Source organism: Aplidium turbinatum, chromosome 7 (genome assembly GCF_918807975.1).
Source record: "Aplidium turbinatum chromosome 7, kaAplTurb1.1, whole genome shotgun sequence".
In the NCBI taxonomy this organism is placed as follows: domain Eukaryota; kingdom Metazoa; phylum Chordata; class Ascidiacea; order Aplousobranchia; family Polyclinidae; genus Aplidium; species Aplidium turbinatum.
The window spans coordinates 22,085,940-22,111,752 of record NC_137478.1 but is presented as its reverse complement, the minus strand read 5'-3'; the positions used below and the strand labels follow the sequence as shown (position 1 = coordinate 22,111,752).

The following is a 25,813-nucleotide window of genomic DNA, read 5'->3' as shown; positions in this document are numbered from 1 at the left end:
CCAAAAGTAAAATTCTCTGTCGGTCGAATGGTCGGCCAAAACGCGATATACATAGTCGCTGAGGAATGAAGCATCTGTAAGCCAGAACGTTAAAAAGACGAAAAATTACGCATATGTGATTGAAAGGTGCCGGTTGCAAGAATGCGTTTAGCTGATTGGCATACGATTTCGAGGCAAGCAAATTCCTAATCATACTTCAGGAAGCCCAAAGCACACTTGCCAAACTACATGAATTGCTTGACTTACTGGGTAATATTACATATATGCAACAGAACGATAATTTCAAAGCGGTAACAGGCGTTTAAGAAAAGTTGAAAAGACCTAAGGTGAAAATCCCGAAGCACAAGTGTAGATTTCACGACGGTAACAAACGTTAAGGAAAGTTGAAAAGACCTAAGGTGAAACGCAGGGCGCTACAGAGGACAAGATTTTTTTGTTGAAGATGAAGTCATACCAATTTTAAAGAAAACACGCACATTTTGTAAAATCCTGTGTCTGAAAAAAAACTGGCCTTGTTTCCTTTTGGCTAAGAGCTCCTCAATGTCATATAGCATCCTCGAATGGTGATAACCCGAAGGAAGGGCACCACATGATGTTTGATTATTCCTAAAACTTTAAATGTGTACAGAGATGTTCAGAAAAGCTAATATCGTAAGTTACAACCTAAATGAAAAGCAATATTACTGTTTTGTTGAGTAAAACAGTTCACATCTTTCCTACAAGTGGATTGGTAGTGGGTAAGGGGGTTAAATCGCTCTTGAGCACATGTTCAAACTTACTCTCCTCTACCTAGGCTGCTAGTTTATGGATATAAAGTTACCCTAACTAAGACCACGTGTTAAACAACGTGTATCTTCTATCTTCAAAACTGCAAGCTGCATGAATAGAAACTGGAAAGGTTTGTTTCACGATGTTTGTTGGCGGCGAAACCCGGGGCGTAACGGAGACTCTGGAAACAAAATTTCGGTGTATTTTACGATGCAAAGGATTTACAAATTAGTATTTACAACTACGTTTACTGAATGACAGCATATCGGCAAGTCTAAAAACTAAGCTACATTGCAATGCACAAGCAAAATGATCATTCATCGGTATAAATGTTTGGAGTCGACTTTGAAACAGAAAAGCACAAAAGTGTGTTGAGCATGACTTTATTTTAGCTGAAAACTAGTCTGGAACTCTTCAGAGGTTTAGTTTTCGAATTTCGAAGAAATCAAGTTGTTAGATGTTGCAGATATAAAATGTTGGTATTGCTCAGAAGTTTTCAGCCAACGACGGTTATCATTTTACATGTTTGACTGAAAAACGTTGCAAATCCAACAAAACAAAAACTTGGCTAAAATGCATTGTATCGATGACAAACTAACCATTGCAAAGTTGCAGGACGAGAAAACAAGCAACTGTATTGAGGCTACACTGAAACGTTAAAAGCTGTTCAAAAATCATTTCACGCCTTCTTGGAGAGAGAGAGCGGTCACAATAACCGTCATGTTGCGTTGTGTAGATGGGCAAAAAACCATAGCCTACGTAGGAAATGTACAAGAAAATGGCGTCATATGGCATTTAAACAGACCTTAACTTTGTTCATTTTCTTTAATTGTAGGCTACAGCACTAATGAAAATAACATGACGACTGTAACAGTTTGTTAAAATGAAACGCCGTCCACTGAATTGTTACCAGCTAGATGCTATATTTTCTAAGTAGTAACCACAGCTTTTTGTAAATGAAAACAAGAAAGCAAACATACCCTTCCATTCAAACAAGTCAAAGCAATACGTTTTATTTTGTTTTGAGCTTGCATTACCAACATAAATTAGCCTACGCATTAAATTTCATAGCCTTGTGAAAATAGCCATAGTAATTTGTGAAAAACACTGATCAAACTTCTCGTGAGTGAAAGGCAGTCTACATGCAGAGCACAAAGCACTTAGTGAAGAAACTTACATTTTTTTTTTATAGTAAGCACACGAAAAGCTAGCTTAAAAATAAGCTTGGTGAAAAATTAACCTATCAAATTATTTAAATCTACAAACGACTACATTATTTGTGATCAGTAGCGTACGCAGGGGGGGGCATCGGCCCTCTCCTCCCTTCAAAAAACGTTAATTTTTTTTAGCGTTTTTGTGATTGTGTAGTACAAACATGTTATTGTTCAAGAGTGGCCTTGGGTATCAGGGCAGTATTAGTCGCCCCTCGTTTCCCCCATAGGGGGGCTCGGCTGTTTAAGGCCCACTCACTTCAGGTTGTTTAATTTTTTGGCTATTTAAAATGAAAAAATGTTTTAATATTGCTGCAGTAGCTCAATATTCCTTAGCGTCCAAAACCCCGGTTAGTGGGCCCAGATCTCTGTTTAGGGGCCCACCCATATTCATATTTTGTTGATGCAGCGTTATTCGGCAAGTTTAAATAAAAAACAATACTGCTACAAAAACTTGACATTTTATAGCTTAGTGTTCATCCATTGGTTTTGTATTGGTAATTATCATTTGGAATGACTACAGTATTTTAAATCAGTAAATCTATCCTATTTTATTGGAGTTTACAGAAGAAACAATATTAGCCTCTCGCTTTGTTGGAAGTGTGTTTCAATGGTTGATAGCACAAGACCAAAATTAAATGCTCGTGAAACGACGAAGATGTACAATAATGGCACCAGGAAGCGTTGACAAGGATTATCCAGCGTATACTTTTGCATTCGAGATGATTTTTTTTAATTAAAAGCCTTTTTAGGAGAGGAGGGGGCTTGCATGCGGAAGGAAACTACGTTGCCACTGGCTGAAAATCTTTATGAAAATCTTTTAGTTATTTTAGTTAAACTGCATAGCCGTTTGCATTGTTATGTAGTCAAAAATAGAGTCCCAACAGGTTGTGGAGTCAGTCACATGTTTTAGATCTGAATTCACAACCTGTAGTTTAAAAATATTTTAGGCACCTTTACTAAAAAGTAGAGACCCACTAGTGAATTTCAGAGAGAGAGGAAGATGGTACTCACACGGCCCTGTAGGTTAGGCTAAGCCTTGTACGATAGTTTTGTTCAAAGTACCGCAATAAATTGCATGCGATATTTATACTTTCACAGAGAGGTTCGACTTATGCTTTGATCCGAAGACAATGCCTGTTAATCAAACTATTACAGTTTTTGCTGATCTGTTTAGGCCTACTATCATGCTTTTCATTTTCACATATCTAATAATTCAATCCAAAAGTACAGTGACATACGCAAAGACCGTGAGAGTTTATATTTCACCAACAGATAGCCTCGGCTACCTTAAACCTTGGTCAGAGTCTGGTCAGACTATTAGGCTACTTTTGGTAAAAGCAAATGTCAAGTTATATCGAACGCTCCCCTCACCCAATAAGAAAATCTTGCCTACGCCACTGAACGTACCCTCAATACGCGTGGTTCATTGAGTTGAGTAAGCTAACTACGTCGCCTACGAAAAACATTATATGTGACGTCGAGTAATATCACATTTTTTAAAAATATCTAAACGAATAAACTAGTTCTTGCGATCTAAAAAATTTTCCTCAGTGCAAGGCTTGCTCCAAAGCCCTTGCACTGCAAGCTGAGTATGGTATAAGCTAATCTTACGCAATATTACTTACTGGTTGTTATTAGCAAATGGGCGTTTTTCAATTCAGTGTTTTTTCGGTTCGAAAAATAATTGAATGCCCCCCTTGAGAAAATCCTGCGTACGCCACTGTTTGTGATGATTTCTACACGGTAATAATACACCACACTGTTGCTCTCAGATTACTGAAAGCAACAGCGTGGTGAATTATGTGTAGTTGAGGAATTACAGAATGGATAATCACCCCGTACATGTCATAAAATGGGTCAAAATAACTTTCTCTTTCAATAAAGGGGATTTGCTGAAAATGCAGCTCCAATGACCTAAATTACATTTTGCAATAGCAGCTTACTTTACCAAACAACTTTAAGATGTCAAATAGTGATCATGTTTAAAAGCATCTTAGAATGAAAACTAGCACCAATTGCATCCTCTTGTAGTATGCCGTAAATCCAACAGCGGACATGATGTTCGCCAGCGCTTGCTGCTAATCACAGCGTTTGAAGTTTACTCTAGTTTGTAGCAAGTCCTCACTTCGTTTCAGTAACGTTTTTCTTAGCACATCAGTGTCTTGCAATTGTAAGTCCAAACAGTAGATTGCGCTGGAGGTGAATTTAGTGGACTTAATCAACAACTTTTTCTAAAGTATCTCCCTTGCCAGAGTCAGAATCAGTAGCTTTATCTTTTATTTTCTCTTCACTTGGGTTGTCCTTTCCTTCCTTTACAGCCGTCGCATCCGCATCATCATTGACGCTCCTGGAAAAGAGTCAAAGTTTTTGTTTTTATCCAAACGCATTTGAAGTAAATTATTTAAACTCTAGGCATGTAATTTTTTACAAATGCATTGCGATGTCTGGATGCACATGTGATTTCTAAATATGTACATCATCGCCTACATCTTTTAGTGTTTTTGGGAAACAGATTGAATTATCAACTTTAGTAACTTTATGTCTAGTTATGCATGTTATTACAAATAACAACATCAATCTAGTAGGCTACACGTAAGGGGTTATCTAGTTTTAAACTCAAAGCATAGCCAACCAGCATCTACTAGTGCAACCATTTGCAGTCAATCAAATTTTCTGGAGTTTTACAGTAGATCAACTTTACCTAAATGACCTACACTATAAGATTTACACGTACGACAGAATTGCAACGCCATTAGAAGCTATGTCTATTTAAATCATCAGCCACTTTAATTTTTATTTCGACTGCAAACTTACTCTTCTTCTTTAAGTTGCTTTTTATTTCCTGAGCAGCATTTCAAAGGAAAGGAAACTTGCATTTTCTTCTTTTGCTTGGATTCCACTGGTGCATCATCTTTAGGATTGTCATCTCCAGAGTTACCTGATATGCCCAATGTAACAAAGTAAGACCAAGATAATTCTGCAGGAAATTACTAACAGTCGCCAGTGAAGCAAAAGAATGCACACAATCATCTATCAAACGTTTGATATAGCCTGTGTCTTAGTAAAGTTTAAAATATTTGTTGCTTATAAGCCTTACTTTCTTTCTCGGCAGGTTGTTCTTCAGCTTCAGTCAATTTCTGTTTCTCCTCTTTCGTTCCCTCTTCTCGAACTTCCTTCACCTCATCTTTGTTATCACTGTCCGAACTAGGGGATAAACATACATATACTCACTTTCAAAATGGTTCAATAAAATTAGATTTGATGAGTTTTTGTCTTGGCAGTTTTTATAAAAAATAGCTAATGGTAGAGCAAGCGTGATACTGAAGGTGATTGATATCAAATTTGCCATAAGATAAATCAATTAACCAACCAAGAAGACTTCGGGACATTGCATGACACCGAGAACGTTGGTAAAAATCCTGAGCTCAGCATTGAGTTTAGCAGACGTCATCGGCTATGATGCATACAACGTAGGTACCTCATGACGGTGTTGTACCAAGATAAAAGGCAATACGAAGATACCTACCAGGTCACACCCAATTTCAACGAATAACTCTGATGACATGCTTTTTACTTTACTTCGCTAAGCAAAGCTTTCTTAATAAAATGTATCTGTTGCCATTTATTCAATTTGAAAAGGTCTGAAGCATGTTTTTTGTCTAGACCAGGAGAGAATAAATATACCAGATTGCAGAGATAACCCTTAGATGTTAGTCTCTCATTCTACGCCTAGTGAATGAAAGTTATGAAACAGGCAATACAATACACTCCATCTCAAACACACATTGAGAAGATCGATAAGAGAAGACTTCACCAACTGTCGGTGGGATCATTAAAACGGATAATAATCGTTCTGTTGTCTCAAGTGGTGCTTATGGACAGTTTTTGTGCTAAACAATTCATACGGTTTGAAAGGACGAAAAGAATAAATCGATTGAAACAGTTAAGGGCAAGCTATCTTACTGAACGTATAGTAGGTTATTTTTTATGGATAAATTGTATCTTTAAAAATTACGCTGAGATATCATAACGTTGTTTTCAAATATCTGAATAATAAGTTGTCGATTAACTTTGTTTTCACCTTTGTGAAAATATGAAGATTCCCCTAGACAGCCATTTTATCTGGTCCAGATTTTCATCAGCTAGGGCCAAATCGAAGATCTGTGCCAGATAAAGTGCCTGTTTAGGTCAGAACTGAGGAAACGTGTAACGAAACTCTTCATTGGTATGCAAAGTCAGTACTCGAAAGTTTACTTACATTTCTTTTTTTGTCGTTTCTTTTTTACCACAAAGCCCAGATAATGGGCTGCAGCTCAAGCAGCCTTTCTCAGCAGTTTCTGGAGTAGTCACCTCTCCTTTCCCTTGTCTTTGTGATTGCAAGGTGAAAAATACAATGATGAAGATCAAAACTACAACAACTATGACGGCGATGACGACTCCGACAACAAGACCAGCGTTCGATACCTCGATAGCTTCTAAAAAGAAAAACTGTAAGTTTTAAATCAGAACTTTACATTATTTATACACAAGAACATACAATAAAAATATAATACAATAAAAATAGAATACACAAGAACATATGTTGTTACTGTAGCTTGTGCTACGGTACATGTAAAGTTTAGCAAGATATATCTTGCACAAGCAGCTGACTTTGCATGAAACTTGTCGGAACCGTTACATAGCAGTAAATAACATTATATTACTTTTTTTTTTTATAGAACTTAATGTTTTACGCGACAAAATTCTTTAACAACTGAAATTAGTTCAAATTAATAACTGAATTTTCTAACCACAAAAACCTAAAGTTCAACGTGAGTAAATCCGCCTTGGGTAAGCAATCTCAAGTTTTAGCACAAACACCTTCCCACAATCTGAATCCATGTGTCTGCAAGATTACTAGCGACTGCTATCAAAACTACTTACCGCGATTAATTATGAAATCTTTTGTTGACGTGCCCAGAGTGTTGATAGCGACACATTTCACTCGCTTTGTGTCACCGTTTGCATGGAAGAGCGAAAGGTTGACAGTGCTGATCACTACGTTTTCATCAACAGAATGATTCTCTTCGACAAGTGCCTCTGACATGTTCACTGTTTCTACCTCCCATGTGATTTCTACAAAAGGAAGTTATCAGTAAAATTACTTTGCTTTTATTTTCTTCGAAATTATCAATAGTCGCCTGACCGGCTTTTCACAACTGAACATATGCAAACAAAACAACAAAGCACTGTTGAGATGAAAAGATAAGAGATGGTGCAGTTGCTGAGGGATCAAAAAATACACGTATTCATTTCATAACTAAATCGAAGAAAAAAAAGTCGGTAGACCTCAACACTTACCAGGCAGTGGAAAAGCACTCGCTTCACATGATAGGCTCACGATTTGCTCATCTGGCTTTATCACGATTTCTTCGGTGTCATTGGACCCTTTGTCTTCAATAAAAACTACCGGAGGGCCTAAAAAAAATTAGTAGTTTTTTTGAAAAGCGGAACACATTAAATTAGCGAACAGACCTACGTGATTTTAAACACTCTAGGAGTCTCGGACTACGGCATTCAGCTTCACAATTGATACTGCAAGATTTGTTGTTTGCTATATTGTTAAATGCATGAAATTATACATTATTAGGCTATAATTTTTGAAACTACAGTGTAAATGGTTGAAATAGCTCAATGGGCTATTTGTTTACTAAAACCTTACGTTATATACTGCAAGTGCAGCCTACTCCGTTACCAAACAATAGAGATTTTCTAAACCACCTCTCAATTTTAGAATATATAGATAATTGTAAGAATAAACCAGGGGAGGTCTTACCTTGTACCAACAATTTGAAACTATTAGACATTGCTCCCTCTTTGTTGGTTCCTTCGCAAGTATACTTTCCAGCATCATCATACGATTCCACGGTTAATGTCAGCACTGCTCCTCCAACGCCTTCAGTGAGCTGAAATGCAATAGGAAGGCTTTAAACTTTTAGCTTCCATCACATCTGTAGATACAAACGACTTCTTAGTCTAATGCTGTGAGTTCGTTGTGGTAGTAGCGGTAGCGCACTAGCTTTCAGAACACAGTTCTCTAGTCATGTGCAATAACACATGGTGTTGGAGTCAGTGTGCCGTTGTCTTAGAAGGTTTTTGTAAAAAGATTTTCTTCGTCTTTTTAGCTTCCTTTTAGCAGCTTAAAAAATCGGCTCAAAGGCAGACTAGTTTGTGTTTTAGCAACTACTTTACGAAGAGAAATGATGCCGAATGTGTTATTTCGTGCTTAAATGAAGATTGAAGATGAGTCTGGGTGAAAGTGAGTTTACATCAAACGTAGGCTATGATACTAAATTAAAATAAAATACAATCGTTGAAAGCCCTTCTTAGTAGGAGAGCAACCACTAAGAAACCATATTAATAGGAATAAAATTATACTTCAAACTTTGTACAAACGCAACACTACACTGAGCTGGAAACAGCACATGTAAAAAAAGTTATTTTAACTGTAGTGTAGATGAACGAGACATACCTTGGTCGTGTCATCCTTGTACCACACAACGTAGGGAGAAGGGACACCTGTCATCTCACAGTCGAAACTTCGTGTTTTTCCAAGCGAAATTTTGGTAGAACCACCGTCACCCGGTGAAAACGAAACGACCTTGGGAAATGCTAAACAAAAGAAAAATCAAAATGACTGTTGCGTACCATGAACAGAAAAAACACAGAGGTATAAGATAGTGCAGGTGTTGACTGATTGTAAAGATGGTAGCCCACTCAATTTAAATTACATGCATCAGAGAAGGTTAATTCGTCTGACTTGTGCTAATTACAATGCCCCTTTCTTTTTCTTAAATCTGCAATAGTTCTCGCTTAACAAGAGCCGGTAGTTTGCACAAATACAAATTTTCATTCTGGCAAAGATTTATTTCTCGATTTGGGTTCATTTCTGCTTCAAACATCACAATTGCGTTATTGTGAAGTTAACTTGGCACATAAAGAGTTTGCGAATCTAAGTTTTTTTTCCTTGTACTCAGGCTTACGCCCGGTGGTTGAAGGTTTGGATTAAATGGACGGGAAGGCAAGGAAGTCAATCTTCGTGTCTACTCCAGGTTGCCTTTAAGTGTTCTGTTAAAAACATAGCCACATGCTCTTGAGCGGTGTCGAACCTGCACCCTTTCGAGTGCTGCAATAGAGCCCTCTTTACATTAGTTATATAATTTCATGCTAGCTTTAAAGATTCCCTTAATTGTTCTGGTATGATCATTTTTTAATTAAACAGCAATGCAAAGTTAACGCAATTCAGAAATTGATGTTTCTATGCATGCAAACATTCCAAAGAGTAAAAGCTACTACAACATCATCACCATTTTCTAAAGTTATTTACAGTATGAATTCGGCAAGGTAAAGTAACTCTTTCTTTGCAGATTTTTTTTGCAGGAGTTGAGATTTTTATATTGAATTAATCAGCAGGACAAGCATATTTCTGGTATAAGTTATTGTAAGCCAAAATGTCAAGAGTTTCTGTTTGAAATAATACAAAAAAAAAATTAAATAAATAAGACGACTCGTGGATGACACCATGCGTTGTCAATAGCAACAAACATGCCCTCACCCTGCATTGTTGTTGTAGGCGGGGTGGTCGTGAAAACTGAAATGGATGAATTTTGAAAACATGATGCAAGTATTTTAACCCTATGAAGGTTAGTGTGAGCACTACAAGGCATACTTCAAGTCTGAGTGTGTTGCTAATTCTACGTTTAGCTTAAGACAAACCCAACAAGCAAAATGCCGACAAATACACTATTGGATGCAGAGATGTTTAATCACGCATCGTCATCGGACCCTTTATCACTTGAATAAGTCTTAATCTTCTTACTTCCAAAATAAAACATAGTTACATTGTAAGCGTGGGGTTTAAGCTGGAGGTTAGGGTCACGGTTGGTATTGAAGTTTTTTTTGGTTGTAATCCAGGCTTACACCTGGTGGTTGAAGATTTAGATTAAGTGGACGGGAAGGCAAGGAAACCAATCTTAGTGACCACCTTCAGGCATGCCTTTAAGTGTCTTGCCAAAGGCACAGCTGCATGCTCTTAAGCGGTGTCAAACCGGCGCCCTTTCAATTGCCGTTCCAGTGCTCTCACCACTCGGCTATGCAGCGGACAAATAAAGGCTAAAGATATGCCAAAACAATTAATAAGTGTCCACGTGGCAAGGAAGTCATGGGATGTATAACGCATTTGTGGTTGACTGTGGCATACTTCATGACAAAGTGATTAAATATCCCCAAAACCTAATCTATGCTGGTGGACTATTCAACCATATTTTTTGTTGTTGAAAAGTTTGATAATGCGTGAAGATTGCTATTTTAGTTAAGAAAAGCTACGTTAACTGAAGTGATGTTGCAATAGCAGTAGCACCACACTAAAGCCCACACGAAACAACATTAAACAACCACGCAAGCATTACCATAGCAACAAAAAGCATATATGTTTTTGCAAAGTTATTCAGATGACATCAAAATGGTTTAAAAGCTCACAATACTGAACAGTGAAGAACATCTATTAACCTATCATGACTTTACTAAGCTAATGGTTACTAGTCATAGCTTATAAATAAACAATCTACCATCCTTCGTGCACACCTAGGATTATGTCACGTAATGCTCTTTGTACTTAAGATTTTATTCTTCCACTTTTGTGTAGCTCAGAGCATGAATTCTGTCGAGTTTCTGTCGTCATGAATTCTACATGTCTAAAAAAGTAAGTCAGGCCTTTTACCCTTTCGCTTTTTTGTTCTCTTTTTGTAGCGTGCAGTATCACCACTGTGTTCTTGACTTCTTGGCCAAGAGCTTTGCTGACTTAATGGTTAATTGAGTAACATCTAAATGAGTGTTAGGACTATTAATTAAAGCTGTAAACTTATCTACTTACTTGTAACCGCTGTAGTGACAATACGATAAGTTTCTCTACCGATGGCATCCTCTATTACACAAGCAAACATTCTTCCGTTGTTTCGACTAGGATCGGGCTGCAGGAGAAGAGACAAAGAAGAGTCGGTGAGGTTTTCGTTGTCTTGGTTAACATTGTCCATGCGAAAGCTATCGCCAATCACCAAATCTTTTTCAGGAAACGTAACCCTTAAAAACAGATAAAAACACAACAAGTTTATGAAATGAAAACTTAAACTATTTGAAGCTTAACATACTGTATAAACAGAATAACTGACAGTTCAAATAGCTCTTAAAGTGCACCTTTTTTCATAGTACAAGGAATGACTTAGGCTACTGACCACAAAACTCTGTCCCTAAAGAAAGATCTTATGCTTGATTGCATCAGCACACAGGTACTGCAACCTGAAAATTGAATTTTGAGCGGATAGAATCCAGAAAGCAGTCGAAGGGGGGAGGGGCGGTTTCAGCAAAACACAATGATGTGTAGGTTAACATTAATCCGGCCTTGCAAATACACCGTGAATAAAGTTGTTTTTCTGTGTTATAGAGGGGTGATCGCCCCAAACGCCCTCCCCCTTGGATCAGCCACTGATTGAACTGAACACACGAAGTAAACTGGAATTGACAATAACTGAAGTTTCAGTTAAGACAAACCACAAAACTTCAATAACGATTGAAAACTTCACCCTGTCAAAATTCAGATAGCTTTGTGTTAATGTGTCAACTCAACGGTTCAGCTCAGAACGACAATACAGCAATTTATTATTGTCTATCGCAATGTCAAAACAAAAATACGTCTTTAATAAACTCGATTTACACAAAAAACACATTAATAAATTGCGCTGGTGAAGAAAAATAGAGGATAACGCGTTAAACAATGCCATGGTAAGCAATACAAAAGTTCGGATATTAAGCTCATGGAGGGGTGAGCCTCCCCCTGCGTACACCACTAAGTGTAAGCGTAACGTTACTGAGAGTCTGGACCATTTATCAGTTACCTCAGGTGAGTCGAAAAAGGAACATAATATTGTCTGCCTCAAGTTTTCTACAAGCCAGTAGTTTTGAACTTAGCAAGTGACCACTGAGCAAGACAGTGACAACCGAACTAGCAAACATTTGAGCAAGTGGCCGAAGTTGGGAATGATGAAACTGAGCAAGCCAGAACTTGGAATGTCACAAGTCAGCAAAATAAGTTTGACAAGCGATGACCAAGCAAGTCCGACGTGAGCACGTATATATCATTTGCTGACTTGGCAATAGCTAAAATTTAATTGCTGAGTTGAAGCACTTGCTGATTTGTCCGACTACCGTCTGCCTTAGTGGCCTGACCTATTTCGGTACAATTTAATTCTGTTATTTCAGAAAAATTTTCCTCGATCAGCAGTCAAACACCCTTCCAGTCAAATAACTATACAAGTTATGCTGTCAACTTCAATTTACAATAAAAAATAAATGAGAAATATGATGAAAGATGACAATAAGATCAAAGATGACAATATGATGAAATATGACATTACCATTTCATTGACAAGGGCAAACTACCACCAACTGCTTTGCATTCAGCCAAGTTCTTTTTTTCACGGGTAGCCTCGTAGTCGCCTTCAAGAACTAGCGGAATGGATTGAACGGAAACTTCAGGAACAACTAAAAATTGCAACAGTAATATCTCCTCGGTTGTTTGCAAATTTTGCAGAAACATTGTTTACAAACAAATGATAATGCAACAAAAAATCAGGAAATAATGAATGCATCAATTGACAATAAATTAAAAAAGCATATGAAAAACCTTTGACTGACAAATCATTAAAATCGACATATTTTCCACAATAGGATAACTAAGCTGGTCAGCATCTAATGTAAAGCTGTTGCTTTGGATAAAACTTAAAAATGCAATAAAACAATTATCAACAAATCTGTTTGATTTGAACCAATCAAAAGTTAGCCTACAATTTAAAAACATTTGCAATCTGAGAGAGTTCGGTGAATTAAAAAAAAAAAAAAAACTTGATCGACCAAAACCATTTCAAAAGTTGTTTGAAAATTGTAGAACGTTTCAATACAGTCTGCTTTTGTTTCTTACAATCCCCAGTGCATGCAATACGTTCCAAATAAACAACATAGGTTTGAAAATGGTAAAAAACTAAATGCATTTGCTACGTCATTACATACACTGATTTGTTGTGACATGGAGCTTCTGAATATTTGGCTACTATTGTTTCATCCAATTAATTTGCTTGCATCTCAAAAAGATATGAAAGAAAATAAAAGTGAGCTAAAATGGAAAATAATCGGAATATGTGCCATGTCGACACTTCGAAAGCAGACAATTTTAGAAAAGTTTTCATAGAAGATTTCTTATAGTTTAATCGGTTTTAAAACACTAGAAAACCTAGCTCGGAAACCGATTCGTAGAAGCGTATTGGCAAAAAAATACTTCTAAAATTAAAAAAGTGTAATCTCAAGCTGGTATTCTAATAAGAATAGTGGTTGAGCAACCAAGCCGGCACACGTTGTTTATTCTTACATCGTTTCAACATAGCTTAAAAACAATTGGAAATTGGGCTGAGATTTGAACAAACGCGCTGCATTGTCAGAATTACTTTCTGAGCTAAATATACCCGCACGCTTCTGCTTTTTAACAGTACACGTAGTTTGAAATATTGTGTTTTATTTCATTTAATCATGTAGAGTTTATGAATCATTTTAGGTTTGGTACGAAACATAAAGAAAACTGCACGTTTTCACAAGTGCAGTGTAGATAGTGAACAGAGACAGTAACACAACATTACGCGGACATGAAGAAGATTGATTTTAAATGTTAATTTGTCGTTTTTTGACAATCAGAAGCTAAAACCTAAAACCAGGTCACCTAATGCAACGTACGTGAAGTACGTTAAGTGAAGAGGCACCGTTCAGGATATTGGTGTCTGAACATAGTAATTGAGACAAAATACCATTTGCTTTCCACAAAATACAAAAAACAAAAACTGGATATTGGCGTGTTTCTTTTATATACAACGTGTTTCTAAATGCGCGGATTAGCTGGGGAAACGGAACCATACTTACTTTGTCATGCCGAGAAAAGCTTCTTTTACGAGACACAATCATAATAAACTGAGATGTTACTCTGTCGGACTGTCACAGTTTATGGAATCGTCATTCTCTCAAGCTTTCGGCGATATATGACTCTGAGATACCGAGGATTCACTAAAACGCGATAACAATTACAGAAATATAATAAGGTTCAACTTAATGGACCCTGACGTAATAATTTATCTTTCATGTGTATTGCTCTCAAAGAAAAGACCTCGTTACTCATCATTGTTCTCGACAGGTGAACAATAGGGGTGAGTGGCGTCCTCGGCGGGAATTAATGAACAGTGTCAATAGATCATCATAATCATCATTTTAAGCACTGGGGTAGCTCACTGCTGAGCAAACGGCTTGCTCGTTTCTTGGCAATGTAGTTAATCGTGTGTTTTTTATGCTATTTGGTTGTTGCAACTACTTTGTCAATTTTGTCTCCATCTGACTTTTGTCTTTCCTTGTTTTTTAGGGTGTTCAACCTGTTAATTTGTCAGTCCATCTGTTGTTCAGATATGTTGCTATGTGACTTGCTCATGACCATTTAATGTAACTCTCAAAGAGAGAACGAAAATGGACCTATAGACTGTATAGAGTCTATTCTATAGCTTTGTTTTATGTTTCCTCCTCGTTAAAGGGCAAGAAGCAGTTTGTGTAATGGTTATTGCAATATCCGTAATTCTGTTTGATTTCGAATCCATTCAGCAGTTTTTTTTGTTTGTTTTAGTTGGTAAAACCTATCAAGGTCCGTTTATGTGCTCTTTGCATTGATTTTAGTTAACTTTTTTGTAAGGTTTCAAGTTTCTACATCTCAGGTATCAGCTAAACCGTTCAGTGTCATCGCTTAAAAAGTCTTGCAAAAAACAACAGTTTTTTAGCACTTAGGATCTGCATTCTGTATACAGCACTTTAGCACCGGTGGTGAGAATATTATTGATAAATGACATAACAAAAGTAGGTGGTGAAAGAATATCTCAACAAAAGGCTCAAGCATCAAATGCTTTTGAGGTACCAGTATAAACAGTGACGCTTTGTCAGCAAACACATCCGACGCCTTTGAACTTTTAAAGAATTAAATCACGTAATGAATCTACCTAAACACTCAACAGCAGCATATCTCAAAACATAGAACTAATTTTGCGCAAACCACATGTAAATCACAATATTGGAACGAAAAACTTCAAATAAACACTGAAAATCAAGGAAAGAATTGATTTCAAATGAAAAAAGATCAATTTTTTTCTTTCAAAATATCAGTGATGGTACTGAATTGCACAATGCCCATTTATTCCTTTCTTCAAATAGTGTAACGTTTTTTTTCTGTAGTCCAATATTAAGGTGCGCTGGTTAACTTCAAAAGTATTGTTGGTAGTTTGTAAAGCAGCATACCGTACGTTCTTTAAAGATAACTTTCATTGATTTTTACTAACCCTAATGTGGGGTTTGCGGGTACCGAAAACGTCCAATTTTGTTGGATGGAGAATACCCGAAGGTTTTTTATGTTTGGATAATGTGAAACTTTGTGGCGTTCCTTAGTTTTGCATATTTGCAAATTATGAGCTAAACATATACAAACACAAATGATTGACTGGAAGAGAAAGTGTTTAGTAATTAGTTAAGACAAACAACAATGGTCCCAGTTTTTCGCCTTTAGAAAAAACACAACAAAACAACATGAAAATACAATAAGATCAAAATTACCAAAGACTTCCACACGTTCAGTGGATTGTTTAGATGTTTCGGAGGTAATCACACTGCAAATATAATCTCCTGCGTCATCAAGCTGGACATCAGACAGAGTGAGGTCGTACGTATCTTTGTTCACCCCCGCTCTGGATCTACACAAATACACAGTTTTATGAGCAATCATGTTTAACTTGCTCTAAATGCAACAATGTACAATAGACTGCACTCCGATTACAGAAGCAATACAACAGATGATTGAAAGTAGCGAAAAGACATCTAGTCAGCTACTTCCCGTCTTGCCGAGACACACGAGTGTTCATGAAGGGCGTCGAGCTGACGTCCTTTTAAACGTCGCGCAAAGAATCTTTTCACTCGACCATTTAGCTGACAAACCTTGAGCTGTATTTCAATAAAAACAACCAGATATATTCAACTGTTTATTTCCATTTTACATATTAAATTCTAGTTATGCTGCTTACAAGATCATGCTTTAAACAAAAATTAAAGTAAACGAATTAACACTTAGTAGTTTAAATTTTCAACTCACTTAATTACTTTTATCTTTTCTACCTCATACGACAGCGTGCAGTAGAAACAATCGTAAGAAATGTCTTAGCATTTGGTCCATTTACTATTTTTAATTATTAAAAAGCATGTTTTTACTCTTTCATGCATCATTTTTTATTGATTCAGAGATGTCAGCTTGAGAACATAAATATCTCTGAAATAAATATTTTGTTGCATTTGTTTAATTTTTTGCATTACTACCTACATGTAATCATCTCTAGGCATCGCTTGGCCGCCTGCAAGAATGGCAACGCCTTTGGTTCCATACTTCCATTCCAATAAATACAATGTCTCATTCTGTAACAACAAAATGAAGTGACTGAATCGTATCGTCAGGAAGGCTCTCAGCCTATGCAAATAAAATGAAATGTAAAAGTAACTTAATGATAAACAGAAATATCGGTCCAACAACTTGCACATTTATAACAAAGTGAAGTTGTGTAAAAGTATAACTTTTGTAACGAGTTATTGTCGCAGCCCATCCCGTGCTTATGAAATGTTCTTCGGGTAATACTGAGCAAAACGTTTATTAATGAGCATATTCATGAGCACTGAACAAATTTTAAGGGCTGCTACGCGGCTTTGGCCTGTTCAATAGCCACAATCTTCTGTGACACTAAAATGCTCTCTAACTTTAAAAAAATACACATTAAAATTAAACATCCTTTTTTCATAGCAAATTTGTAGTATTATTCATTCAATTTCATAAAATATATACATACAGCAGTTGAAGATTACAATGAACAAATATAATTGATAAACATGCTCCAGTTCATACAAGTTGGTTCAAAAAGTGTGTAATTACTGCGAGATACATTAACTTGCAAAACTTGTATCCAAATAATCCGTTTAAAAATGTATCCAAAATTTGTATCCAAAGTATCCATTTAAAAAATGTTACAGCAAGTGGAGATACAACTCGCTTTCACATGATTCAAATTTCTATTTATTTGAAAGCAAAGGCATTCAAATACGTGATTTAAAAACACGTGCATGATGGTAGATGAATGCCGCTCAGAAAAAGAGAACTGACCCTAGGAGGTTCTAGGTTTTGTTTGTCATGTCTAGTTTAAGTGGACGGGAAGGTAAGGAAACCAATCTTCGTGTCCACCTTTAGGCTTTCTCTTAAGTGTCCAGCCAAGGACACACCGCATGCTCTTGAGCGGTATCGAACCAGCGCCCTTTCGAGTGCCGTACCAGTGCTCTCACCCATAGGCGCCGACTCCGGGGGGGCGGAGGGGCGGCGCCCCCCCGTGTATTTAGCTCGGGGTGGCTGCCCCCCCGCAGATTATTTAAAAAAAATCCTAAATCAAATGTTTCTAAGTTCAGATTTGCGTTAGTTTGACCTTCATTGCGGATCGATCTCATTTAAAAGATCTGCTTGTTGCAACAAGAGCGCTGCTCCTAAGATAACAAAAGAAACAGAAGTACGGTAGCTGATAAACGCCAGCATGGTGACGTTGAAGCATAGTAACAATGATTGAAAAACGTTTTTCTTGATTTCTTCCGCTTTGTTTTTTCTTGGGAGTGTCAATAACGAGGTGCTGTTTGCTCAGTTTAGTATCTACGCGTATTAAGAGCTAAAGTTCAAAGTGACCAGCACATAATTCGAAGTAGCCTACAGGCCTCGAAATTCGGTTTTGTTGACGGCGGACAAACGTGTCCGGTCTGAGCAGCTATCTCGGCGGACAAATCAAGTCTCACGGCGGACACACCAGTTTTAGCCGTCGATCGTCATGCTTATAATCACTTTATGTTGGTAATAAATTTCAGAACTCTAACTACGGTTTTAGAAGGCCTTTTAAAAAATCAGTAAAGTCACTCTGAAAGGCTTTCATCAGACCAACGACTTGCGCTTGAAGCGTCAAAGCGCCGTGTAGCTGATTAATTTCCACCGAACGAGGTCGTGTGGCTTATTGCGTCACAATACTGGGCAGGAGTCGGAAAATTTCTACACAACGCTGCTATTTTCCGCTGTGCAAAGTTTCACAGGCTTTTTTCTTGAGGTTTATTTTTGCGTGTCATGCGAGCGAAAGTGAATTTTCCTTGGGTCTTTTCTTTCTTACTGTAATACCAAAACTTAACAAATTTTGTTGCATCTTGCTGTAATAGCCTACTCGTATAATCTAATTTAGTAACCAACCTTGCCGTATCATTATTACTCGGAGATCAAAGCCAGACATTGTGACGTAAACCTTGAACTAAATTGCGCGTGATTAGTGTAGAAGTACCTGTACTCCTATCGATTCTTAGCGAAGAATTCACCTTTGTTACGCTGATTTAATGTCATCAATTGTTGAAGCAACGTAAAAATCGAAAGTTTTCCTCCTTGAATGGAATCTAAGGGATACAGTATTCACATTTTCTAGATGCGCGTTAGAATGCGCTGGAAAATATATTATCGCAACAATTGTTCGTGCTATGCAATGACGATTTGTATCGCTAGTTCCTGTGTTATTTCTCGGCGGACAAATATGACCGATCTAGGTGGTACTTCCCGCGGACATCACATGCTGTGACGGCAGACATGTCCGCTGTGAATTTCGAGGCCTGGGCCCACATTATAAAGCTTGGCGATATACAATGGCAGATAGACGCAAACAAACATCAATGCTGACATACAAACATCAGCATTTTGAATGTAAGCAATCAGTCCGCTAGACAGTTTGCCCCCCCCGGCAATTTTCAAAACCCGGCGCCTATGCTCTCACCTCTCGGTTATACAGCCGACAAGTTAGTGACTAGAAATATACCATGCTGTTATTGTTATTACCTTTGGGTTAACCATTTTGGCTTATGGCTAGTTTTTTAAAATGTAATACCTATCACACTTACCTCAGCCAGTGTGTATAGGCAAGGTATTTTTACAGACTTTCCTAGTTCAGCCTTGATCGGTTTCTTTGGAAGTTCTTCAGAAGTTTCATTATTCTGTCCACGAGCAGCTGAAAATCAAACAACATACATTCTTTGTTTACAACTCTAACCGTGCTTTAAATTAACTATTTTTCCATCACTAGTACTGCAGTAGCATTTTCGACTTGTTATTTTGCATCTCACTCTCTCAGAGGAAGTGTATTGTCGTATTCCGTGAAACGCTTGCAAACCAATAAAACGATACACATGGTTTTGCTTTCACTTTCTTATTCATGTGATAAACAATTAAACACTACAGCCGTTGATAAAAAAAGAAACAGTTCTGATGAGTATCCAAACTTTTCTGTTTTCAAAGTAGCCTACTGTGACCAAATCTAAGAAATGAAGAGTCCAGGTGCAAAACGATCAAACTACCAAAACCAACTTTTCGAGTAAACTGAAAATTAAAGTTTGAAACCTCAGAAGTTTAAATTTTAGGTCATCAATTGTAGGATCGTTGCGTTTATGAGGAAAGTATTTTATTTGCAAAGCATTTCTGAACAATAACATGAAGTTGGGTATCCACATTTTACAAAAAAAAAAAAAAAAATGGAGATTGATCGTTCTGTGGCTGAATCCTGTTATTTTTAAGCCTTATTTTCAAAGATATTGATTGTTTTGCCGGAAAAAAATGCTGCTACATAAAACTTTCAATGTTAACACAACGGGAAATGGTAAAATCTAATAATCACAAATAATGGAGTTTGATCGTTATGCACCTGGACTCTTCAAATGTAAATGTGCAACACGCAGTTGCAGGGTGTTACAACTGTTACATCAACAATCAGAAATTACCGAACCAATTCTAATGCGCAAGATTATTTTGTTTTACAATTTGAGTACAAAACCAACTTCTTTAAACAATATTAGTCAAAGGCAGCAGAAAATCAAAATGTTGAATGGTCTGGTGAGAACAGTTTTAATCGCGGTAAATAAATCTAATGTTTCGATTTTATCCTTTTTTGCGTTGAAACGTGCCATGTGCATTATGTAACGTACATGTACTAGATTCCAAAGAGTACCAAATTTTGAATGCCAGCAGCGTTTTAGGTTTTCAGACAAGCAAGTCGACACCCATGACGGATTTTGCCGTCTGGGGATCAACTGGAGTTTGAAAATTAGTTTTCTAAGCACTCGCCACCCGCTGCTGAAGCTGTCGGGCGGGAGTTAGCTACGAAAACGTTTGTTTAAATACACAATTACTTTAAAACACCATAAAGGTCTTCTTGTTTACTCTTTCTTTTTTTAAAGGAACAAATTGCTAGAAAGTAGCGCCACGACCACGACGTTCCAAAAACGAAATGTTTTTAGTTTGACTGGCGAAAATCAAATGCGGACTTGCTTCAACAAAGTTCAACAGAGGTTGTTTGCTGCTGAGCCAAGTATCAACTCATTGCAAACCAACAAAAATGATGTTTTCGCCATATTCTGAATTTACTTACTAAGTTCACCGGAGTATTGAGAGATTTTGAAAGATTGATTTCTATTGTCGCTTAAGTTGACACAGACAAAGAAAACATTACTAATTGTTATATGAAGATACATCAGTCACGTGCGGTGAATCCAGGATCGTCCGTGTTTTTATCCCACTTTGCAGCAAACCCAAAGCAAATACTAATGGACAAAATATAGCAAAGCTCTCTTAACGCAACATTTGCTTTAAATCAATATGAAACAATTTCTTAAAAGTTAAAGATCACTCAGAAGCCTGAAGTTTTCGTGCAATTGTCTTCAATCAATCAATAGGATGGGAAAAAGTTGAATTTCAGCAGTGCATCGGCAATTTTAGTAAATTGCACGAGACGATTTTTTTGTCACTTTGTGGTGTCAACAAAATGTGAATGCCTTTTACTATAACCGAGTTTTAAAGAACATAAATCCATCGTTGTATCGTTGTACAAAAATAAAAGAAGAAAATCCATCAAGACATAAAAACGCCTAAAAAGCATTTTATTCATCCAACATGGACGAAAAAATTATGTAACAAGATCGGAAAGTAACCCTTCTATTGTGGTAATAACAAGGGCGGAACACCAAAATATTGGGAAATAAACACAGTAAGAATTTTACTGCCTTCTGAAAACGCATGAGACTGTTTCCCGTTGTAAATGAGGTTGATTAGAAAGCTTGAAAGTATTCAAAAATCTAACTGATAAGTTCTTAAGTACCCCATTACCAGGCACGACTGGTAGGTGCAGATGAAATTACGTTGGTACGGTATCAATCATAGCCATGTAGCTTGTAAAGAAAGTTTGCTTTTTTGCACTATGTTTTTCATATTTAGTGTAGGTTTTTCATATTCATATTAATTGAATATATCTAGAATAAACTATTCAACACATCCACTTACTTCCAAATATGACAAGTGATAGGATGAAAAACTTGCAGAGGCAAATCGCATTCATCTTGATCAGTTATTGTATATATTACTTTATGACAAGAAAACAAGAGTCTGTCAAAAATCAAAAGTATTTCATCTCAGTCGCTGCAATTGTGACGCAAGTTTATTTGCAAATCTACGTATGGACTGGCTTAAGTGTACGACACTTTTCTGCATTGAAAGGATTTCAAACTTTAAGCATCGTGTTATCTTTAGTCATATCCTCATCGAATTGAAATCTCTCCATCTGAAAAAAAAAAGCTTTTCTTTGAGTCCAAAATATCAAAAGCATCTACTGTAGCTTGCGTTGCCCACTGTGTCTCTGTGCTCATCCTTTTGCAATGCCAGTGCGTTTGCATTGACAATAAAACTCTTGTCATCTTAATCTGAATGCTTTTTTAAAGGATAGTTCTAAAATGGCTCTGGGGCACACATGTTTTTTGCACAAATAAAACTTCTGCTCAGTTTGATTTATTGCAGCTAATTTTCTACACAGACACAAGGAACTGTGCACAGACTGATCTCATTTGGTACACAGCAGGTCCATCTTTTAATCAAAGTGATAACAAATCTGAACTCGTCGTCAAAATTACTGTTGAAGATTTGTTGCACTAACAGAAACCAATTATTAACATTGCTTATTTTCACAATTATCTTACTGAAATTTGACCCACCCTCCTTACCTATGTCGTTGTCATCAGTCATTACTTCAATAAAACTTTTGATAAAATCAATAAATATCATGATATTAATAAAAAGCAAAAAAAAAACTGCCAAACTGTTATATAAGTTGGTGAACCATCATGAAGTCGGTTGATGTTACTTTGATCAATTTGTTGAAACTGTACAATAGGCGTCATCAATAGACAATTGAATTAGGACTGTACATTGACATCTGGAACAAAACTCTTATTGAAGACCACCAACAAGGAAAACTGAGAAAACTGAGAAAGAAATTAACATGTCACGTTTTTGTAACGTCAAACATACGTTATTTGCACAAACCTTCTACGAATGCTTGTTTCTAATCGTATGCTGACCAGAAGAATGTAATAAAATTTGCTGGAACCAAACTTGATACTTTTTAAAAAAAAACTTTACTAACATCTAAGCAGGAGTCACTTGAAATTGTAAAGAAACTACGAGATGTCTTGTTTACGATTAACGTGATCCAATAGAATATTCCACTTTGACGCTTTCTCGCATTTCAATTCACTTTCTGGAACTCAATATCGTGTTGTTTATACAAGAAAATGATTATTCTGTAAGTAACTCAACTGCCGTCTATTGTTGATCTGTCAATAACTAACTTTAGGTTGAAAAATTTACTACTGTACGTTTAAAGTTTGTTTTTACTGTTAGATTAATTCACCATTGCATTTACAAATTTTCTTGAAAAAATGATGATGCTTGTGTTTTCACCAGCCGTAGATGCTCACGTGGTTGCAGCCACGTTAGAATCATAACTAAACTTAATTATCATTTTAAATAGTTTTGACGTAGTGGTTTTATCATAAATAAATGTCGCTAAGAAACTTAGTAACTTGCAACTATTATCGTTAAACTATCAAGAAAGATGAAAAGTACATTTAAACTACGTCAGGTATTGTTAAATACAGTATAGCTTCGAACATTTTTAGTCTAGCATAGAGTTTATCGTAAACTTGTGACAGATAAAAAAAACATCTCACTACATCCAATGCGCTCTTTTCAACAAGAGATTGGTGGCGATGATACAACAAGGTACGTGCATCACAATTGGCAAGTTAGTAAGAAATAACATACATTCGGCTTCGTGCTGACACAAGGTAAGTTTTAGAAAAACTGAAGCTTTCCTTAGAAACTGAATTTGCTGCAGTGAAAACTTTTATCACGCAAGCATCTGGCACTGCGTGCTCCTACAAAACTTCCTAACTACCACTTTTGGATCACCTGCATCTCCTGATTCAAAACAAGGCGATGTCGACATCTTTCCCAAAATAATGCGAACTGCATTCGCGAGTGTGGTTGCTTGGCTTGTTTTTCTCATCTGTAGTCGTTGTTTATTGCCTTTTTCGAGACAAGCCACTTCAAAATTTCTTGCCCGCCATTCTATGCCACGTGATCAAATTAGAGACAGAACCACCGCCTCTCATCAGGTCCTTCAGTGGTTTCAAAGAGCACGTCATTTTACGTCGATTGAACTGCTCTTTACGTCGATTTAACAAAAGCAAAACTGGCAGAGACATTAGTCACAAAAGCTATTTGCGCCCAACAGAAACCAATGTTGCAACCTTTTCAAAACAGCCAGCGACCAAATATTCTTCTAGTACAGAGTGATGACGTCTTGAAAAAACGATTAGTTTTTATACTTTAAACGTACTTTGCGACATCTTTCATTAGCTATTGTTATGTGCACCTCTCATGCTTTGCTTTCATCATTCTAAACCTAAACTCAGATAGCATATCTTTCGTTGTTACATTGATTCAGTCTATAGATGCACGTCTCCTGGCGGATATTGAAACATGTTATTGTTACAAATGCATTGATCTTTCCTATTTTTAAAACGTTTAAAGCAAATCCCTTGTAGCCTACAATACAATGTGTCAGGAAAGAGTAATGAAATACTGCAGTTTTAAATAATTAAAAAAATAAATTGATTATTGCTTGTCACTGGAACTTAGTTTCAAGGACAAAAGTAATTTTGAGATATAGAGAAATATATAAAATTTGGCATATTTTTGATATTTTGAGTAATAATTTTATTGGTTCCTGTTTTTGTCACACCGACAGGCACAAATGCTTCTTCTGTTTAAGCCTCCATGCCTGTTGGGATAAGCATATGAATAGATTGCCCATCTCTTAAGTTGAAGCCTATTTTATGCAATCTACCGTATTATTACTCGGAGAGAAAGCTGAAACATCTTCCAAACATAAACTAAAATGTAGCACAGGCTGACGTGAAGGGTCTGTTTTGAAACTTTGAATGATAGAATGCCGAAACCTTAAAAACATTAATTCGGTGTTAGAAACAGTTGCAAAATTTAAGTCTATTCTTAATGCTACACAAATTTTCCTACGTCTCGGCCGCCTTTCCTTTAGCAACTGCGCCCACCCAATCTGTACACCGTAGGTAGAGATGAGCCGTGTTTATCAACAACCAGCTTACCTCCAGAGTCGAACCAAGTTGGCATTATTGGAAAAACTACCGTCTTATCTGCTGTGCCATCCCAACGCAAAATTCAGTAAGCTAACTTTAAAAACCCATTGCATATTTTTTAGTATTTGCTGTTTCCTAATATGGTATATCACACTTTTTTTACAACAGATATTTTTGGGACAGACTACCTTTGTTTTGCATAATCAAAATTTGTCGAGGATGCTAATTTTCTTTTTAAATATTTAGACATTCATAAAAGACTTTATTTTGAATCGAATGCTGCATTAAAAGTTACTTAGAATTTCACAAATGGAAATACAAAACGACCTGTTTTAGCCTGATATTGCGAGTTCGCTGTGGTAGCAGCGGTTTGCACTAGCTTTCAGAACACAGTTCCAGGGTCATGTGCTATGACAAATGGTGTTGGAGTCAGTGCGTCGTTATAAAACAACGACACACTGATTCTAACACCATTCGTCATGTGCTATGACGAGGGAACTATGTTTTATGCATTAAACAACGACACACTGGCTCCAACACCATTCGTCATAACACAGGTGTTCCGAGAGCTAGTGCAAACCGCTATCACCGCAGCGAATTCGCAGCATCAGGCTAAAACAGGTCGTTTTGTTTCTACATTAGTGAAGGAAGCAACCATCATGCTGCTAAAAGCGAAGCTCAATCTATTACTTGGAAATTGGAATTGATGAATGAGAATTGAAAGCTTACCTGAAAGTGATAAAAAATAATAATCACCACGATTTCTTTTACAGCATTCTATTGCAACTCTTTAATTGGATTGTTTACATATACTGGAGAACTGCACTGGCCAAATTGCGCAACTTCTTGATTTATCGGGCGCTTAATAGATTAAAACAGGGGTGGGGAACCTTTTTAGTAATGCGGGCCACATAAAATGAGAAATAACACAGGCGGGCCACTAAAATTTCGAAATTTTATTTACAGATAAAAAATGCAGCGAAGTAGACAATGATTTATTTCACTTTCACAGCTAGTGGGATGGCTGAAAGTTTTTATTTTTGGTGAGTCGTGTGATGTCTGCTGACACGGAAGATGTTGCAACTCTTAACTACATCTCCACGTTTTTATCAGTCAGTCTGGAGACTCTG

General features: G+C 36.8%; 1 protein-coding gene across 2 annotated transcripts; it reads right to left on the bottom strand.

Annotated features, from left to right (window-relative positions):
* Positions 1 to 952: 952 nt before the first annotated feature.
* Positions 953 to 21,617, bottom strand: LOC145774109 (neural cell adhesion molecule 1-like). 2 transcript variants are annotated; one of them, XM_082585260.1, is made up of 15 exons: positions 21,514 to 21,617; positions 19,086 to 19,192; positions 16,456 to 16,547; positions 15,699 to 15,835; positions 12,431 to 12,557; positions 10,894 to 11,099; positions 9,577 to 9,612; positions 8,494 to 8,633; positions 7,798 to 7,927; positions 7,323 to 7,439; positions 6,906 to 7,097; positions 6,241 to 6,457; positions 5,080 to 5,186; positions 4,797 to 4,920; positions 953 to 4,329 (listed from the first exon to the last, which is right to left on the bottom strand). In XM_082585260.1, exons 1-15 carry the CDS (start codon positions 21,566 to 21,568, stop codon positions 4,197 to 4,199), a joined length of 1,920 nt encoding a protein of 639 aa, XP_082441386.1. In that variant the 5' UTR covers positions 21,569 to 21,617; the 3' UTR covers positions 953 to 4,196. The 2 variants fall into 2 exon arrangements, with proteins under 2 accessions (XP_082441386.1, XP_082441387.1); XM_082585261.1 differs by lacking the exon at positions 9,577 to 9,612.
* Positions 21,618 to 25,813: the final 4,196 nt, after the last annotated feature.

Coding starts and splice junctions, on each gene's coding strand:
- LOC145774109 (XM_082585260.1), bottom strand. CDS start 21,568: ATGAATGCGATTTGCCTCTGCAAGTTTTTCATCCTATCACTTGTCATA. Junction 19,193..21,513: donor ATCACTTGTCATATTTGGAA/GTAAGTGGATGT, acceptor TTTGATTTTCAG/CTGCTCGTGGACAGAATAAT. Junction 8,634..9,576: donor GCCTACAACAACAATGCAGG/GTGAGGGCATGT, acceptor TCTTTTGTTTAG/CATTTCCCAAGGTCGTTTCG.